This window comes from Medicago sativa, chromosome 6 (genome assembly GCF_051527215.1).
Source record: "Medicago sativa cultivar Bolivia chromosome 6, Bolivia_mono, whole genome shotgun sequence".
Taxonomy (NCBI): domain Eukaryota; kingdom Viridiplantae; phylum Streptophyta; class Magnoliopsida; order Fabales; family Fabaceae; genus Medicago; species Medicago sativa.
The window spans coordinates 82832192-82852449 of record NC_140754.1 but is presented as its reverse complement, the minus strand read 5'-3'; the positions used below and the strand labels follow the sequence as shown (position 1 = coordinate 82852449).

The window sequence follows — 20258 nt, the reverse complement described above, 5'->3', positions numbered from 1 at the left end:
ATATTATCAACCAAAGTGTTGTAGGATTGTATGCAGATTCACCTTTTACAGATTTTTGCAATCTTGATTTTCTAATGATCTATGTATTTGTCCAATTTGAATGAATGAATGTCTTTTTCAGTTAAAAAAATAAGATAAAATTAAGAGTTTTAATGTTGATTTTTTTTTTAAAAGAGTTTTAATTTATTTTGACAAGATGATGGGAGTTTGAATGTTGATGTATTTATAATACTTGATTCGAACCCACACTCTGGAATTAATTTCAAAGATATCCATATTAGAATCATCTCATCTTAACCTTGGGTAACACCTCCAAAAAATAAAAACACGTTGGGCAAGAAATTTATATTTACATAGCCAGTGTTTTAAGGTTCATGAATATTGTCTAGAAAAATAAGGTTTGTGAATTTGCTTATTTTATTTAGATGTTTCTTTAATCGATCGTATTATCTACTTGCAACTAAAGAGATTAATTTATGAGTTAATAGTGCTTTACCCCCTTGTAATATAGGTCATTTCCGGTTTTCCCCTGTAAAATATTTTTTTTTGGATTCCGTCCTTGTAATTTGAAGATTTTTTGATTTTAGACCTTCATGAAAAATTGTGCCCCCTATAATTTGAGGAAATTTCGGTTTACCCCCTGCAATTTGAGCAAATTTCGGTTTACCCTCCTGTTAATTTGAGAAAATTTCGGTTTCCCCCTGCCATATCATCGATTTTGTACAATCAAAATTCATGAAGGTCCAAAACTAAAAAACTTCAAATTACAAGGACAGAATCCAAAAAGAAAATTTTACAGGCGAAAAATCGGAAATGTCCTATATTACAGGGGGTAAAGCACTATTAACCCTTAATTTATCAAAAAAATACTCTAATGGGTGTCAAAATCCTTCCTCAAGAGACCTACGATTACGTTGAAAGATATTTTTGTCATAATTAGTGATTATTACACATGAATAGAAGGCAAACAGACAATAAGCTGCGTCGCTAGGCCTTTTTGGATTGCAAAATCAATTCTCGTAAGCACAGCGTTCATGGACCTAGGAGTCATGACATTGTTGTGCATTGTAACGCCCACTTTTTAATTATTTGATTTATTCTTTGTTACTTGATTTATTTGGTTTATTTATTGAGCCTAGAAATATATTTATATATATTTATATGAATTATGTGATGTGATGTGTATATTTATATGATTTTATATGATTTATATGATGTGGTGTGATTTTATGTGATTTATGTGAGTGGATGATTATGTGATATGGTGTGATTATATATGTGATGTGAGTTTAGAATATATTTATATGATTTATGTGTTCTGAATAATTATGTAATGTGAGTCTAGAAATATATTTATATTTATGTGATGTATTTATGTGAATATATGTTATTCGGTGTATAATATACTTGTTATTTTGTGTGAAAATATATATATATATGTTATTTGGTTTATTATTTATTAGACTATATTTAGTAGGTAATTATAATTATTAGAAAGAGTAAATAGAATAGTTGGAGGGTTATAAATATGAGAGACTAGGTTGGAATAGCTATTACGTAGAAACAGTTTTGTGAGAAGAGTAGCCACCAAAAAGAAGAGAGAAAGCAATTTCCGTTTTTCTGAAACCTACCTCAGTAAAACAATGATATCTCACTCGTTAACCGTTGGATCGTGACGATTTTTAGACACAACATTCACAACACCTGGGTCTACCTTTTCACCGTTCGGATCGTCGAAACAAGGTCTGAGTTGAGAGAAAACTATCGCGCACTGAAGCAGTATTTTTGGGTGTTTTCATCACTTTGTTTTTCGCAAGCTTTGTTCATCTGAATTAAGGTAAGGGTGAGACTAGCTTTCAATATAATTAAGGGTATGGTTCTGAGAATTGAATTTAACATGATTAGGTTGAGTTTTGGTGAGAATTGAGATTAGGGTTAAATGACCGATTTGATGATTAAACCATGAAAAGATGTTAGATTGATGCAAAATTAGTTTACAGACCTTAGATATTGTCTAGGGTGATAATTAGATGCAAATTGGATGAAAGAAACATGAAGTTAGATGAAAAGTTGTGATTTTTAGGTTTCTGGCCGTACTGATATTCATCGCTCGCAACTGCGAGCAGAAACACTCGCACCTGCGAGCTACCACCCATGCACTCGCAACTGCGAGCAACGTTACTCGCAACTGCGAGTAAGACCTTCGAACTCGCCATTGCGAGCAAATTACTCGCCACTGCGAGTTAGGCTGTTAGTTGCCCAAAATTATCCCGATGCGATCCTTTCGCATGTGTAGTCATGAGTTGATCTTATAAGTAAGAAAAATGGTTGTTTAGGATACTTTCAGAAGTTCCAGAGGTCTGTTTAGGTGACTGAGATTAGTGGTGATGATGTATAAGAATTATTTAAGATGCGTTATGATGATAAGTTGTTATGATTCATTCCCTTTAATGTGGATATGTTATTTAAACGCTATTATATGCTGTATCTTGCTGCTGTTTATTGCCGTTGACTGTTAAATGTCTTGAAGTTGCATGAGTCGGTCTATGTTGTCATGATTTAAGAAGTTGGTCCATTTTAATGGAATTGTATAAGATGTTCACGTTGTTGACCAAGTTGCATTTAGAGTTGTGATGTTGCATAGTCAGCGATGGGGGCTTAATGCCTGACAGGTCCTTTATGACCTTAGCGATGGGGGCTTAATGCCCGACAGGTCCAAATATGACCTTAGCGATGGGGGCTTAATGCCCGACAGGTCCAAATATGACCTTAGCGAAAGGGGGCTTAATGCCCTGGTGGTACCACATGCATGATGAAGTTGTCTAAGTTGTTGATGAAGTTGTCTAAGTTGTTGATGAGGTTGTCTAAGTTGTTGATGAAGTTGTCTAAGTTGTTGTTGAGGTTGTCTAAGTTGTTGTTGAAGTTGTCTGAGTTGTTGTTGAAGTTGTCTGAGTTGTTGTTGAAGTTGTAGTTGCATTGTAGAGTCGTCATAACTTATATTTAATGATAATTTAACGATGATGTCGGACGATGATGCCTTTAATGATGATGTTTGATTATGTTTTGATGATGATGCTTTGATGATGATGTTTGATTATGATTTGATGATGATATTTTGATGATAATGTCTGTTTATGATTGATGATGATAATAATATGATACTAAATGATTATTAATGCTGATGTTTATGATGTCTTAAGTTGTTAAATATATGATGATACTTGATTATGACTTAATGATGATTTTTGCTTATGAATTAGAGATGATAATTGTTTACGAACTAATGATGATATTTGACAATGATAATTGAATATGATTTGATATAATGCTAAATGGTAAATGTTTTAAATGTAAATGATGATTTATGTTGTTAAATGCATTTTGATGAATTATATGTTTAATTTATTGACTGTGAAATCTCACCCCTTCTGCGTATATGTTGCCTCGACCGTGGGTAATGTGCAGGTAATAAAGATTAGAAGTGTTCGTGAGAGGACTCCTCACTTGTGTCTAGGTGCTCTGATATGTAACGGGATGGGGCTTGCTTTCATGAACTTTTTATGAATAAACATTAACTAAAACTTATGAGATTTCTGATAAGGCATGTGTGCCAAGACTTTTATTATGTCGAATATTTTCCGCTGCATGATTATAGATTTTGACGTTGAATTTTGAAAGATAATTATTATTATTATTATCTATTTTGTGGTTTTAAAGGAGTATGTGACATTCCGTTTGTGATTTAAATACTCTGATTTATGATGAAATTTTCAAATTGGGAAAACGGGGTGTTACAATTGGTATCAGAGCAGGTCGGTCCGTCCGGCCAAGTAGTAGAGTCGTGTCAAGCAACGTAGTGTTGTGCAATAATTTTACATTGTCTTTTGTTGTTCTAACTTGTTGTTTGATTGTATGTTGTTTTGAATTGTTGTTTGTTGTATAGACTAATCCAGAGTTGTTTGCAGAATGTTTAATTTTCGAGGACGAAAATTCTTTAAGTGGGGGAGAGTTGTAACGCCCACTTTTTAATTATTTGATTTATTCTTTGTTACTTGATTTATTTGGTTTATTTATTGAGCCTAGAAATATATTTATATATATTTATATGAATTATGTGATGTGATGTGTATATTTATATGATTTTATATGATTTATATGATGTGGTGTGATTTTATGTGATTTATGTGATGTGGATGATTATGTGATATGGTGTGATTATATATGTGATGTGAGTTTAGAATATATTTATATGATTTATGTGTTCTGAATAATTATGTAATGTGAGTCTAGAAATATATTTATATTTATGTGATGTATTTATGTGAATATATGTTATTCGGTGTATAATATACTTGTTATTTTGTGTGAAAATATATATATGTTATTTGGTTTATTATTTATTAGACTATATTTAGTAGGTAATTATAATTATTAGAAAGAGTAAATAGAATAGTTGGAGGGTTATAAATATGAGAGACTAGGTTGGAATAGCTATTACGTAGAAACAGTTTTGTGAGAAGAGTAGCCACCAAAAAGAAGAGAGAAAGCAATTTCCGTTTTTCTGAAACCTACCTCAGTAAAACAATGATATCTCACTCGTTAACCGTTGGATCGTGACGATTTTTGGACACAGCATTCACAACACCTGGGTCTACCTTTTCACCGTTCGGATCGTCGAAACAAGGTCTGAGTTGAGAGAAAACTATCGCGCACTGAAGCAGTATTTTTGGGTGTTTTCATCACTTTGTTTTTCGCAAGCTTTGTTCATCTGAATTAAGGTAAGGGTGAGACTAGCTTTCAATATAATTAAGGGTAAGGTTCTGAGAATTGAATTTAACATGATTAGGTTGAGTTTTGGTGAGAATTGAGATTAGGGTTAAATGACCGATTTGATGATTAAACCATGAAAAGATGTTAGATTGATGCAAAATTAGTTTACAGACCTTAGATATTGTCTAGGGTGATAATTAGATGCAAATTGGATGAAAGAAACATGAAGTTAGATGAAAAGTTGTGATTTTTAGGTTTCTGGCCGTACTGATATTCATCGCTCGCAACTGCGAGCAGAAACACTCGCACCTGCGAGCTACCACCCATGCACTCGCAACTGCGAGCAACGTTACTCGCAACTGCGAGTAAGACCTTCGAACTCGCCATTGCGAGCAAATTACTCGCCACTGCGAGTTAGGCTGTTAGTTGCCCAAAATTATCCCGATGCGATCCTTTCGCATGTGTAGTCATGAGTTGATCTTATAAGTAAGAAAAATGGTTGTTTAGGATACTTTCAGAAGTTCCAGAGGTCTGTTTAGGTGACTGAGATTAGTGGTGATGATGTATAAGAATTATTTAAGATGCGTTATGATGATAAGTTGTTATGATTCATTCCCTTTAATGTGGATATGTTATTTAAACGCTATTATATGCTGTATCTTGCTGCTGTTTATTGCCGTTGACTGTTAAATGTCTTGAAGTTGCATGAGTCGGTCTGTGTTGTCATGATTTAAGAAGTTGGTCCATTTTAATGGAATTGTATAAGATGTTCACGTTGTTGTCCAAGTTGCATTTAGAGTTGTGATGTTGCATAGTCAGCGATGGGGGCTTAATGCCTGACAGGTCCTTTATGACCTTAGCGATGGGGGCTTAATGCCCGACTGGTCCAAATATGACCTTAGCGATGGGGGCTTAATGCCCGACAGGTCCAAATATGACCTTAGCGAAGGGGGCTTAATGCCCTGGTGGTACCACATGCATGATGAAGTTGTCTAAGTTGTTGATGAAGTTGTCTAAGTTGTTGATGAGGTTGTCTAAGTTGTTGATGAAGTTGTCTAAGTTGTTGTTGAGGTTGTCTAAGTTGTTGTTGAAGTTGTTTGAGTTGTTGTTGAAGTTGTCTGAGTTGTTGTTGAAGTTGTAGTTGCATTGTAGAGTCGTCATAACTTATATTTAATGATAATTTAACGATGATGTCGGACGATGATGCCTTTAATGATGATGTTTGATTATGTTTTGATGATGATGCTTTGATGATGACGTTTGATTATGATTTGATGATGATATTTTGATGATAATGTCTGTTTATGATTGATGATGATAATAATATGATACTAAATGATTATTAATGCTGATGTTTATGATGTCTTAAGTTGTTAAATATATGATGATACTTGATTATGACTTAATGATGATTTTTGCTTATGAATTAGAGATGATAATTGTTTACGAACTAATGATGATATTTGACAATGATAATTGAATATGATTTGATATAATGCTAAATGGTAAATGTTTTAAATGTAAATGATGATTTATGTTGTTAAATGCATTTTGATGAATTATATGTTTAATTTATTGACTGTGAAATCTCACCCCTTCTGCGTATATTGTAACGCCCACTTTTTTAATTATTTGATTTATTCTTTGTTACTTGATTTATTTGGTTTATTTATTGAGCCTAGAAATATATTTATATATATATTTATATGAATTATGTGATGAGATGTGAATATTGATATGACTTATATGTTTATATGAACTATGTGATGTGATGTGTATATTTATATGATTTATATGATGTGGTGTGATTTTATGTGATTATATATGTGATGTGAATTTAGAATATATTTATATGATTTATAACTGAATTATGAGGGATATTTTGTTGTGGTGAAGTTGTTATGTTGTTATGACTTATTTTATTATTAAATAAAATAAGATTTGATAAATAAAATAAAAATATTGAAAATTGGGCTGTGTTGTGAGATGAGCAATTAGTAGTGATAAGAGTAATTAGGAGAGATAAATAGACAACAAAAGTTAGAAAACATAAGACGTACGTTTTTGGAGAAAAAGGGAGAAAAGTCAGAAAAGAGGAGAACTAGAGGGAGAGCTGCGATTTCATCATAACCAGGTAAGGGTGAGACTAATTTTCAATATTATTAAGGGTATAATTCTATAGGATGAATTTAGCATGATTAGGTTAAGTTTTGGTGAGAATTGAGAATTAGGTTTAGGATCGATTTTGATGAATAAATCAAGAACAGATGTTAGATTGATGCAAAATTAGTATACAGACCTTAGATATGACTTAAGATGATAATTAGATGCTATTTGGATGAAGGAATCATGAATATAGGTGAAAAGTTGTGATTTTTAGGTTTCTGGCCGTACTGACACTCATCGCTCGCACCTGCGAGCAAGAACACTCGCATCTGCGAGCTAGAACCCAGAACTCGCAACTGCGAGCAATGCAACTCGCAACTGCGAGTGACCTGTGAGCTCGCAACTGCGAGCAGAATAACTCGCCACTGCGAGTAAATACGTAGGAACCCAGAATGCACACTTTGCCCGCCAGTGCGAGTGAAGTTACTCGCCACTGCGAGTTAAGCTGTTAGTTGCCCAAAATTGTCCCGATGCGATCCTTTCGCACGTGTAGTCTTGAGATGACCTTAGAAGTAAGTTAGAGAGCTGTTTAGGATGCTTTCATAAGCTCCAGAAGTCTTTTATGGTGACTGAAAATTAGAAGTGTTGCTGCATGAATGCTATAATGATGTTTTATGATATTTATATTGATGTAATTAATTCCTTATGTGAATGTTAACACATTCAAGCGTTGTTAATTGTTGTATGTTGCTACTGTTTTCTGTTGTCGACTGTTAGTGTCTTGAGGTTGCATGAGTCGGTCTATGTTGTTGGAATTTAAGAAGTTGTCCATGATTATGAGTCGTATGAGTTGTACACGTCGTTGTCTAAGTTGTTGGAAGTTGAGTCCATTGCATACTCATATAAGTTGGTTGAGGGCTTGATGCCCTGGAATGCTTAGTCATTCACATGATTGGTGAGGGCTTGATGCCCTGGAGCTTTTGCTCACTATGTTGGGGGCTTGATGCCCTGAAGAGCCTAATTACGCTCATATAAGTTGGTTGGGAGCTTGATGCTCTGTATTGGTACCAAATGCATTTGCATATCAAGAGGTTCATGATGTTTAAGTTGTCAAGATGTTGTCGAGTTGATAGAGTTGCATGGTCAAGGATGAGTTGTGTCGTCAAGTTGAGTGTTAAGTTGATTATGATTTGTGATGAGAATTAGTAATGGTATTGATGATTGTATTTGTTATGTAATGAAAAATTATGCTAATTGTTAATTGTTGATATGTTATTAATGTTTAAGTTGTTAAATGCATTTTATTGGATTATATGCTTAATGTATTGATTATGAAATCTCACCCCTTCTGCGTATATGTTGCCTCGACCGTGGGTAATGTGCAGGTAATAAAGATTAGAGGCGTTCATGAGTGTACTCTCAGTTGGTGTCTAGGTGCTCTGATACGTAACGGGATGGGGGCTTGCTTTTACTTCTATTCCTTACGTGTCTCTTTTATGAACTAATTTATGAGATTTTTCAATAAGGCCTGCGTGCCAAGACTTTTAAATGTTGAACTATTTTCCGCTGCAATAGTTTAAGATTTTTCATGATGTTGAATTTGAAGGATAATTATTATTATCCATTTTATGATTTAATTGAAGTATGTGACATTCCGTTGTGATCAAAATACTCTGATTTTAAATGAAATTTTCATGTTGGGAAAACGGGGTGTTACAATTGGTATCAGAGCAGGTCGGTCCGTCCGGCCAAGTAGTAGAGTCGTGTCAAGCAACGTAGTGTTGTGTAATAATTTTACATTGTCTTTTGTTGTTCTGACTTGTTGTTTGATTGTATGTTGTTTAAAATTGTTGTTTGTTGTATAGACTAATCCAGAGTTGTTTGCAGGATGTTTAATTTTCGAGGACGAAAATTCTTTAAGTGGGGGAGAGTTGTAACGCCCACTTTTTTAATTATTTGATTTATTCTTTGTTACTTGATTTATTTGGTTTATTTATTGAGCCTAGAAATATATTTATATATATATTTATATGAATTATGTGATGAGATGTGAATATTGATATGACTTATATGTTTATATGAACTATGTGATGTGATGTGTATATTTATATGATTTATATGATGTGGTGTGATTTTATGTGATTATATATGTGATGTGAATTTAGAATATATTTATATGATTTATAACTGAATTATGAGGGATATTTTGTTGTGGTGAAGTTGTTATGTTGTTATGACTTATTTTATTATTAAATAAAATAAGATTTGATAAATAAAATAAAAATATTGAAAATTGGGCTGTGTTGTGAGATGAGCAATTAGTAGTGATAAGAGTAATTAGGAGAGATAAATAGACAACAAAAGTTAGAAAACATAAGACGTACGTTTTTGGAGAAAAAGGGAGAAAAGTCAGAAAAGAGGAGAACCAGAGGGAGAGCTGCGATTTCATCATAACCAGGTAAGGGTGAGACTAATTTTCAATATTATTAAGGGTATAATTCTATAGGATGAATTTAGCATGATTAGGTTAAGTTTTGGTGAGAATTGAGAATTAGGTTTAGGATCGATTTTGATGAATAAATCAAGAACAGATGTTAGATTGATGCAAAATTAGTATACAGACCTTAGATATGACTTAAGATGATAATTAGATGCTATTTGGATGAAGGAATCATGAATATAGGTGAAAAGTTGTGATTTTTAGGTTTCTGGCCGTACTGACACTCATCGCTCGCACCTGCGAGCAAGAACACTCGCATCTGCGAGCTAGAACCCAGAACTCGCAACTGCGAGCAATGCAACTCGCAACTGCGAGTGACCTGTGAGCTCGCAACTGCGAGCAGAATAACTCGCCACTGCGAGTAAATACGTAGGAACCCAGAATGCACACTTTGCCCGCCAGTGCGAGTGAAGTTACTCGCCACTGCGAGTTAAGCTGTTAGTTGCCCAAAATTGTCCCGATGCGATCCTTTCGCACGTGTAGTCTTGAGATGACCTTAGAAGTAAGTTAGAGAGCTGTTTAGGATGCTTTCATAAGCTCCAGAAGTCTGTTATGGTGACTGAAAATTAGAAGTGTTGCTGCATGAATGCTATAATGATGTTTTATGATATTTATATTGATGTAATTAATTCCTTATGTGAATGTTAACACATTCAAGCGTTGTTAATTGTTGTATGTTGCTGCTGTTTTCTGTTGTCGACTGTTAGTGTCTTGAGGTTGCATGAGTCGGTCTATGTTGTTGGAATTTAAGAAGTTGTCCATGATTATGAGTCGTATGAGTTGTACACGTCGTTGTCTAAGTTGTTGGAAGTTGAGTCCATTGCATACTCATATAAGTTGGTTGAGGGCTTGATGCCCTGGAATGCTTAGTCATTCACATGATTGGTGAGGGCTTGATGCCCTGGAGCTTTTGCTCACTATGTTGGGGGCTTGATGCCCTGAAGAGCCTAATTACGCTCATATAAGTTGGTTGGGAGCTTGATGCTCTGTATTGGTACCAAATGCATTTGCATATCAAGAGGTTCATGATGTTTAAGTTGTCAAGATGTTGTCGAGTTGATAGAGTTGCATGGTCAAGGATGAGTTGTGTCGTCAAGTTGAGTGTTAAGTTGATTATGATTTGTGATGAGAATTAGTAATGGTATTGATGATTGTATTTGTTATGTAATGAAAAATTATGCTAATTGTTAATTGTTGATATGTTATTAATGTTTAAGTTGTTAAATGCATTTTATTGGATTATATGCTTAATGTATTGATTATGAAATCTCACCCCTTCTGCGTATATGTTGCCTCGACCGTGGGTAATGTGCAGGTAATAAAGATTAGAGGCGTTCATGAGTGTACTCTCAGTTGGTGTCTAGGTGCTCTGATACGTAACGGGATGGGGGCTTGCTTTTACTTCTATTCCTTACGTGTCTCTTTTATGAACTAATTTATGAGATTTTTCAATAAGGCCTGCGTGCCAAGACTTTTAAATGTTGAACTATTTTCCGCTGCAATAGTTTAAGATTTTTCATGATGTTGAATTTGAAGGATAATTATTATTATCCATTTTATGATTTAATTGAAGTATGTGACATTCCGTTGTGATCAAAATACTCTGATTTTAAATGAAATTTTCATGTTGGGAAAACGGGGTGTTACAATTGGTATCAGAGCAGGTCGGTCCGTCCGGCCAAGTAGTAGAGTCGTGTCAAGCAACGTAGTGTTGTGTAATAATTTTACATTGTCTTTTGTTGTTCTGACTTGTTGTTTGATTGTATGTTGTTTAAAATTGTTGTTTGTTGTATAGACTAATCCAGAGTTGTTTGCAGGATGTTTAATTTTCGAGGACGAAAATTCTTTAAGTGGGGGAGAGTTGTAACGCCCACTTTTTTAATTATTTGATTTATTCTTTGTTACTTGATTTATTTGGTTTATTTATTGAGCCTAGAAATATATTTATATATATATTTATATGAATTATGTGATGAGATGTGAATATTGATATGACTTATATGTTTATATGAACTATGTGATGTGATGTGTATATTTATATGATTTATATGATGTGGTGTGATTTTATGTGATTATATATGTGATGTGAATTTAGAATATATTTATATGATTTATAACTGAATTATGAGGGATATTTTGTTGTGGTGAAGTTGTTATGTTGTTATGACTTATTTTATTATTAAATAAAATAAGATTTGATAAATAAAATAAAAATATTGAAAATTGGGCTGTGTTGTGAGATGAGCAATTAGTAGTGATAAGAGTAATTAGGAGAGATAAATAGACAACAAAAGTTAGAAAACATAAGACGTACGTTTTTGGAGAAAAAGGGAGAAAAGTCAGAAAAGAGGAGAACCAGAGGGAGAGCTGCGATTTCATCATAACCAGGTAAGGGTGAGACTAATTTTCAATATTATTAAGGGTATAATTCTATAGGATGAATTTAGCATGATTAGGTTAAGTTTTGGTGAGAATTGAGAATTAGGTTTAGGATCGATTTTGATGAATAAATCAAGAACAGATGTTAGATTGATGCAAAATTAGTATACAGACCTTAGATATGACTTAAGATGATAATTAGATGCTATTTGGATGAAGGAATCATGAATATAGGTGAAAAGTTGTGATTTTTAGGTTTCTGGCCGTACTGACACTCATCGCTCGCACCTGCGAGCAAGAACACTCGCATCTGCGAGCTAGAACCCAGAACTCGCAACTGCGAGCAATGCAACTCGCAACTGCGAGTGACCTGTGAGCTCGCAACTGCGAGCAGAATAACTCGCCACTGCGAGTAAATACGTAGGAACCCAGAATGCACACTTTGCCCGCCAGTGCGAGTGAAGTTACTCGCCACTGCGAGTTAAGCTGTTAGTTGCCCAAAATTGTCCCGATGCGATCCTTTCGCACGTGTAGTCTTGAGATGACCTTAGAAGTAAGTTAGAGAGCTGTTTAGGATGCTTTCATAAGCTCCAGAAGTCTGTTATGGTGACTGAAAATTAGAAGTGTTGCTGCATGAATGCTATAATGATGTTTTATGATATTTATATTGATGTAATTAATTCCTTATGTGAATGTTAACACATTCAAGCGTTGTTAATTGTTGTATGTTGCTGCTGTTTTCTGTTGTCGACTGTTAGTGTCTTGAGGTTGCATGAGTCGGTCTATGTTGTTGGAATTTAAGAAGTTGTCCATGATTATGAGTCGTATGAGTTGTACACGTCGTTGTCTAAGTTGTTGGAAGTTGAGTCCATTGCATACTCATATAAGTTGGTTGAGGGCTTGATGCCCTGGAATGCTTAGTCATTCACATGATTGGTGAGGGCTTGATGCCCTGGAGCTTTTGCTCACTATGTTGGGGGCTTGATGCCCTGAAGAGCCTAATTACGCTCATATAAGTTGGTTGGGAGCTTGATGCTCTGTATTGGTACCAAATGCATTTGCATATCAAGAGGTTCATGTTGTTTAAGTTGTCAAGATGTTGTCGAGTTGATAGAGTTGCATGGTCAAGGATGAGTTGTGTCGTCAAGTTGAGTGTTAAGTTGATTATGATTTGTGATGAGAATTAGTAATGGTATTGATGATTGTATTTGTTATGTAATGAAAAATTATGCTAATTGTTAATTGTTGATATGTTATTAATGTTTAAGTTGTTAAATGCATTTTATTGGATTATATGCTTAATGTATTGATTATGAAATCTCACCCCTTCTGCGTATATGTTGCCTCGACCGTGGGTAATGTGCAGGTAATAAAGATTAGAGGCGTTCATGAGTGTACTCTCAGTTGGTGTCTAGGTGCTCTGATACGTAACGGGATGGGGGCTTGCTTTTACTTCTATTCCTTACGTGTCTCTTTTATGAACTAATTTATGAGATTTTTCAATAAGGCCTGCGTGCCAAGACTTTTAAATGTTGAACTATTTTCCGCTGCAATAGTTTAAGATTTTTCATGATGTTGAATTTGAAGGATAATTATTATTATCCATTTTATGATTTAATTGAAGTATGTGACATTCCGTTGTGATCAAAATACTCTGATTTTAAATGAAATTTTCATGTTGGGAAAACGGGGTGTTACATATATGTTGCCTCGACCGTGGGTAATGTGCAGGTAATAAAGATTAGAAGTGTTCGTGAGAGGACTCCTCACTTGTGTCTAGGTGCTCTGATATGTAACGGGATGAGGCTTGCTTTCATGAACTTTTTATGAATAAACATTAACTAAAACTTATGAGATTTCTGATAAGGCATGTGTGCCAAGACTTTTATTATGTCGAATATTTTCCGCTGCATGATTATAGATTTTGACGTTGAATTTTGAAAGATAATTATTATTATTATCTATTTTGTGGTTTTAAAGGAGTATGTGACATTCCGTTTGCGATTTAAATACTCTGATTTATGATGAAATTTTCAAGTTGGGAAAACGGGGTGTTACATGCATGACCCTTTGAACTATATATAGAAGGTCAACAACTTTAGGTGTTAGAAAGCCAAAAGTGTCAAAAGCAAATGGTATAAAACCATATTGTTGATTGTCAGAACAAGTTTTCTCATGTTTGGCCACTTTGCTTGACGTAGCTTTTAGGGTTGCATGTCCTACCGTAAAAGCCCCGACCCCTAATCCCACGAGTGGTGAAACTCCAGTCAAGTTCACATGTGCATGTTTTTCTCCTACTCATCCGTACACCATAACATCTGCAATTCTAAGTGTCGATCTTCTAGTGGGTCAGTCAAGAAGTTCACATGGGCCTCCTTCTTCACTTAGTACGAAAAACCCTTAAAAACTACAATCAACAGTCAAGTTTCTTACAGATATTTTCACCTTTCCTCCAGATAATTTCGTAGGAAATTATGAGAGGATTTCAAAGTTCACAGGAAACAATTACTCACGAAGGTATCACCTAAACACCTAAATCCTTGGAAAAATCCATTAAAAAATAAGGAATATCTAGTAGTGTACTCCATAACTCCTTATAAATATACCAGTATTCGTTATTCTGAGGACTAGAGATTTCAAACAATAAAGTTCATGGAAAAGTGTAGTGAACCAAACATTATACAGTCAACGTGTTCAATGTTTGATAATCATTGTATGGTATTAGCTCGTCTAAGTCGCTTCTTCCTGTTTGTCCATGCAACCTGAAATCTGTTTGCTCTATGTGATTTCCCATAAGGCGATTCATATCTAACATAACAAGATCGTCAAATCAATATGTCATAGCCATGGTTTTGATAATCTATATTATGCATAAAAGTCACACACCCTTGTAATATGTGTATGTATGTGTGAAGGCCATCTATGTCCTTTTATTTACTAATTTTTTGGTAGACAAATGACGGAATTGAATTCTAGGATTTTATCATACATGCAAATTGTTAAGAGTCTCGTATTAGATGAGATAAGGTTTGATATTGAGTTAGGTTCGACCCAAATTTAAAAATAGAAGAAAGTCAACTAATTTGGACCACCCATCATTCATTTTCACGCACAAAGCACAATAGTGTTGCATGTATTGGGAAAAACCCAAGTCCCGCATAGAAAATAGATAAGTTGTGAAAATTGTGTTTATAAGTGATTGGTAGTCCTAACCTTACAAGACAGTTTTGCAAGGGTTGATACTTGATCCAAATTTATGGCAAATAATTATGAATGGTTTTAATTGGAAATGAAGCATGGAATGCAATGCATCAAAGTTATAGAAAAAAATGAAACAATGTATCAAAGTTAAAGAAAATGCAGTTAATCTTTTTTTTTTTTTTTTTTTTGAAGGAAAAATGCAGTTAATCATAAAAGGGTGAAGCATGCTGAATATCGACATAAGGACAACAAGGAAATGGAAGGAGTGAATGACCTCAATGGTTGATAATCATTTTGTGTGGTATTAGCTTGATTTAGACGCTTCTTCCTGTTTCTCCATGCAACCTGAATTGTCTTTGCTGCAAGGGATCTCCAATAAGGTGATTCATACCTAACATAACACAACAACCAAATCTTGATTTCAGAGACATGGTTTTGATAATAGATATCAGGCATGTAAAGAACACAAGTGTGTGTGTGTGTGGTCCTCACTCTGCACCTCAACCCGATTTTAGAAGAGTTGAGTTAGGCGCAAACCAGATTCTAAGATGGTGTAAGAGCCTACTGATCTAGGTGTCCCATCATTTATATTCATGAACCAAACGCAATCGTGAGGGCCATATTGTAAGTCCCACGTATAAAAGAGATAAGATTTGAAAATTGTGTTTATAAGTGACGGGTGGTCCTAATCTTACAAACAATTTTTGTAAGGGTTAAGTTAGACCTATTCGATATTGTAAGGTAGATAGCTGTGAATGGTTTTTATGGGAAATGAAACATGGAGATATATATGCAATGTAGAGAACTTATAGAAAAAAAATGAAACAAACATTTTTTCTATCGACAGAAACACAACATGGTAATGGAAGGAAAAAATGACCTTATGACTTGTTGAACGTGAGGGTTCCGCAAGAGTCCTGAAAAACGAGTTGTGACTTCTTCAATATCTTTAGCGTCGAGTGAAAATGCCTCCATATTGGTTAAGCATTTTACTGTTCTGTCACTAATTAAGTCTTGTCCTTGAATTTTTACTTTTTTACCTTCTACAAGAGAAACCGAGTTACAAATCACAGGATGACAAAGATGATGATTTATCTAAGGTAAAATAAGCTTGAGAGCTCTCTTTTTTTGGCAGATATATGCTTGAGAGCTTGATGGAGAGAAAAATTTCTTAAAATTCATATTGATTGATAAAAAGATAAAATGAAAATGATTACAATTTGCTCTTTATATAGAGCTTCGGAAAAGATTAACAAACTAAAATCCTTACTAACTGACTAAAGTCTAACTAATTTCTATATTTTCTAATAAACTATATGGATGAAACATGTTTGTCATTTTTTATCAAGGTCATACCAGATGATTGTTGCTACTTCTTTTGAGGCATCTTATCGTTATATCAAGTAGAGGTGTACCTTTTCTTACAGAAGACTTCTCCAAAAGCCATATTAGAAGCTCTTCACCACAAGTATCCCCTTCGAATAACGGAACCGGAATTCCATCTTTTCCGATGCTCTCCAATTTTCCACGCACAATAAACAGTATCTTCTGTACACGACCACCCTGACTCAAAATTATACTTCCTTTCATGTACATCTTATGTATTAGTCGCTCACGAATGACATCAAAGATAGGCTCATCCTCATCCAGCAGGGAAAAAATTCGAACCTATAGAAATATTAGATCATCATTACAAAGAGCATTTGGACTTGTTTAATATAAATGGCTTTTGATGTGTCATTGTTTTAGTTTCAAAATGAATATGCATAAGTTTTGTCTTCAATACTATTTTCTCATTCAACTTCTATTGGATTCTAAAAGGTTACATGTAGACACATACGGATAAGACAATCATAATTAAAATTCATTTAAAGAGCAACCATGCACTTCTTTTAAATGTTCAAATGCATACTTTTTTAAGAAATTTGAAGATATGACGTCGTATGTCTATCTGCAGATCTTCTGGCCAATTCTCGAGAACCATTCTTTCAGGAGCATTATCCCGACTATACCGTTCAGCCTTTAGTACTCTCCTGCATGACAGACAAGATAGTATCCATCATGCGTACATTATGCATAATCCATTTTTTGATAGATGCATTTTGACAATGTCGATGGGACTCGTTAAAAGAGTTAAAACATTTCATACACTCTGAGATCTTCTGGTAAGCAATGATGGTTCATCCATTGCTGAACATCACGGCCTCTACGTATCATTTCTAGGCTCCTGTAAGCAGGATGGAACACGTCAAAATTTTACGAACGATGTTCCTTTATTAGTCAAAATTTGTAGTTTTAGATAAATTCAAACTGGCCAACAAGGAAAAAAAAAATAGGCTACAAAGAATTAACATGTGACAATATTTAGAGAAGACTTTTTCCTAGTCTTACATAAGTATCTCATTCCAAAATAATGATAATATGAATCACATATTATCATTAATATGTGATTCATATTAAAAGAATGTAGGTCAGATCGAACTTAGGAGGCTTATTCATGTCATGAATTACACCATATAGTTTGATACAAATACACCTATATGATGGCTATACAATCATCCTTCTACATTCTTTTACATTTTCAACTGAAAGGAACTTCAAAAAAAAAAAAAGTTAATTTATAAGGAAACAGATGATTTGTTGGCTTCATGGTAGATAGAGCCAAAAGTTGTTCTATTTAAAATTAATTTTTGTCACTAGAGAATTGAAATCACACGACAAATTAGAACCATTTTTACCAACAGATAACATGCGCAGAAAATAAGAGAAACATTCTACCTCTTGCCATGAGACTGAATAAAACTCTGCATGTTTCCAATGAGAATCACTAGAAGCAAGAGTCCCAAAGCCATGATGGCCATTGTAAAGAGGACTTCCCACACAAAATAGGTTGGAGCTTGATTACCAGCCAGAGTGACGACTTGCTATATTAAAGCTCAAAGAGGTGTATTGGTAAGTAATATCAAACTATTCATGTGCTTTTAAGTGCTTCTTAGATAACACGGTGGATTTTTCAAAATCACAATGAGCCACAATAATGATTTTGCAATAGCTACAAGGTGTAATTTTTGCAAAATGAGCGACTCACCGTGATTTCTGCTAACCCAGCATGATACTAAACATAAACTTAAGTTCATTTGCTTTAGCATTGGCTAATAAATTTTCGCATCCCTGTCTCTTATACGTGAATATTGAGAAGATACAATTTTTTGCTTCAAGTGAACATGCGGTGGGTAGGATATCCACCACAATTCCAAACATATGCCTTGTGTTGGCTCAATTAGCCCTTGAAACGATATAACTGTCACAATTCCAGACATTTTGCAATATATTTTGACACACAAATTTGACAACAAAAATTGACAATAGTTTGCATTGTTATTGCAGTCCATGTTTTGCAATATATGTTATTAAGTTGTTTATCATTAATAGAGGCACATTATACGGCAAAATGTATATATAAGTTACAACAAACTAAAAGAACAATGCATACCTGGAATCCCCAAAAGAATGCATACACATATTTAATGATCACGTTAGTTTCTATAGTAAGTGGTACAGCATTGGCATAGATTCCATAAGAAAAAGCACCAGATGTGGCATTTAAACAACCAACAGCACTCTTATTTTCACTCCATAATGTGGCTGATATATTCCCCACATTAGAATTACAATCAATCAAGTCCTGGCATCCATGTAGATTAGAATGACGGCAGGCATCTCGCAAACAGTGGTTAACCCTCTGGAAGAAGGGCAAGGGATAAGAGGAAGGAAATTGGTAAGTTGAAAGCTACCTAACATTCATTTACTGAATTAAATTATTAGATGAACTGTTTATCGTTAATTAAAGCATCCGTAGAAACATAATTACTCGTATCAATTCATTTTTAATTTTGACTATAATTCTTGCAACATTTGGGCAACTGATTAATTTAGTGCTTATGTATATAAGTTATTTCTAAAATAAAGCTAAACTGTTTTATAGGCTATAAGCTGCTTCTGTAAGCTATACTGGAGAGCTTATGGAAATAAGCTGATGAAACTGTTTTATAGGCTATAAGCTGCTTCTGTAAGATATACTGGAGAGCTTATGGAAATAAGCTGAAAACAACTTATGTACATGTAATATATTATTTCCATAAGCTCTTCCAAACAATCTCACACGTGTTTATGTCAATAGATAAGCTCAAATAAGTCGATCAAAAAAATATATATTCTATGCAAAATTTATAAATCATAAGTGAATCAATTAATATTTCTTATGCTTTTTCCTTTCATTCTGTGCAGATGCAGAGTTCTTTTTCCATTCAAGGTGAGAATTTAAACCAAAGTATGAAATTTTATTGAGTGAGACATTTTGTATTTTCTGAAAATGAAGCTTCAAATGTCATTTTTACACACCTGTAGACCAAAGAAGTACCAGAATGAACCAACAACATGGACAATGAGAAAACCTATAATTAAATTTGCCCAGGCTGACACAAATACGATTTGGATTGGAGAAGTTCCAAATAGCCGAGGCAAAAATTTGAATAATCTCGGAATAAACTGTGCAGAGACCACTATCCGTAGAAGACTCTTAGCATATCTTGTTCCTGAAGATCCCAAGGAATTCGCTAGAATATGCAATATCATTATCTGCAAGTATTTCACAATGTATATATACTAAATTAAATAGGAAAAAGGGAAACTCCTTAGTTGTATATATTTAGCTTTTCTTTTGTCAAAAAAAAATATATTTAGCTTTCCTAAATCAGGCAGTAAAATATTTGTAATTATTAGTTGTAAATGGTTGCAAATGCTCATGCCATTATTTATTATAGTGGAAATACAATGGAGAAATACCAAAATATGTTGTAAGGTTTACATCAACTGACAATATTGGTTTTAAAAATGTCAACGGGGCGGAGCGAGAGCAGGGAGTACTCCCAGCTCCCAATTGTCCGTCATCTAAGATGCTCCCCATCTACATTCCCCACCTTAGAGAGTATTTTCTCCCCATCCCTGTCCTCATGGATCCTTACGGTCATTGTAGGAACTCATCAACATTAAAAAACACGTATCAAATTTTTATAATTTTCAATTACTTGTACCAAAAAAAAGGTAAGGTAAATTAAAGTAATCATAAAAGAAATAAAAAAAAACTAAGACATTTATGCACAAACTGTGTGGAAAAAAATATATACAGGGCTTGAATACACACACAGACGAATTCAAGGAAGGAAAATTTTGGTGATCTCTTCACCGGCAAAACTATGGTAGCCGGGAATTCCAATTGAAGATGTACATCTAGGGTCATGTT

General features: G+C 34.2%; 1 protein-coding gene across 4 annotated transcripts in view; it reads right to left on the bottom strand.

Moving 5' to 3' along the window:
- The window catches only part of LOC146917425 (putative cyclic nucleotide-gated ion channel 20, chloroplastic), a 47050-nt gene that overhangs the window by 3176 nt on the left and 23616 nt on the right, over positions 1-20258 (bottom strand). For 2 of the 4 annotated variants that reach the window (XM_085719273.1, XM_085719272.1), the window contains exons 6-14: positions 19358-19594; positions 18450-18698; positions 17735-17880; positions 17106-17183; positions 16869-16989; positions 16372-16624; positions 15837-15999; positions 15231-15347; positions 14296-14563 (exon numbers count right to left, since the gene is read on the bottom strand). In XM_085719273.1, coding sequence (XP_085575399.1) covers positions 14464-14563; positions 15231-15347; positions 15837-15999; positions 16372-16624; positions 16869-16989; positions 17106-17183; positions 17735-17880; positions 18450-18698; positions 19358-19594 — 1464 coding nt within the window. In that variant the 3' untranslated portion in view covers positions 14296-14463. Of the gene's footprint in view, positions 1-14295; positions 14564-15230; positions 15348-15836; positions 16000-16371; positions 16625-16868; positions 16990-17105; positions 17184-17734; positions 17881-18449; positions 18699-19357; positions 19595-20258 lie in introns of those variants that run through there. The other 2 variants (XR_015015618.1, XR_015015617.1) reach the window with 1 other exon arrangement.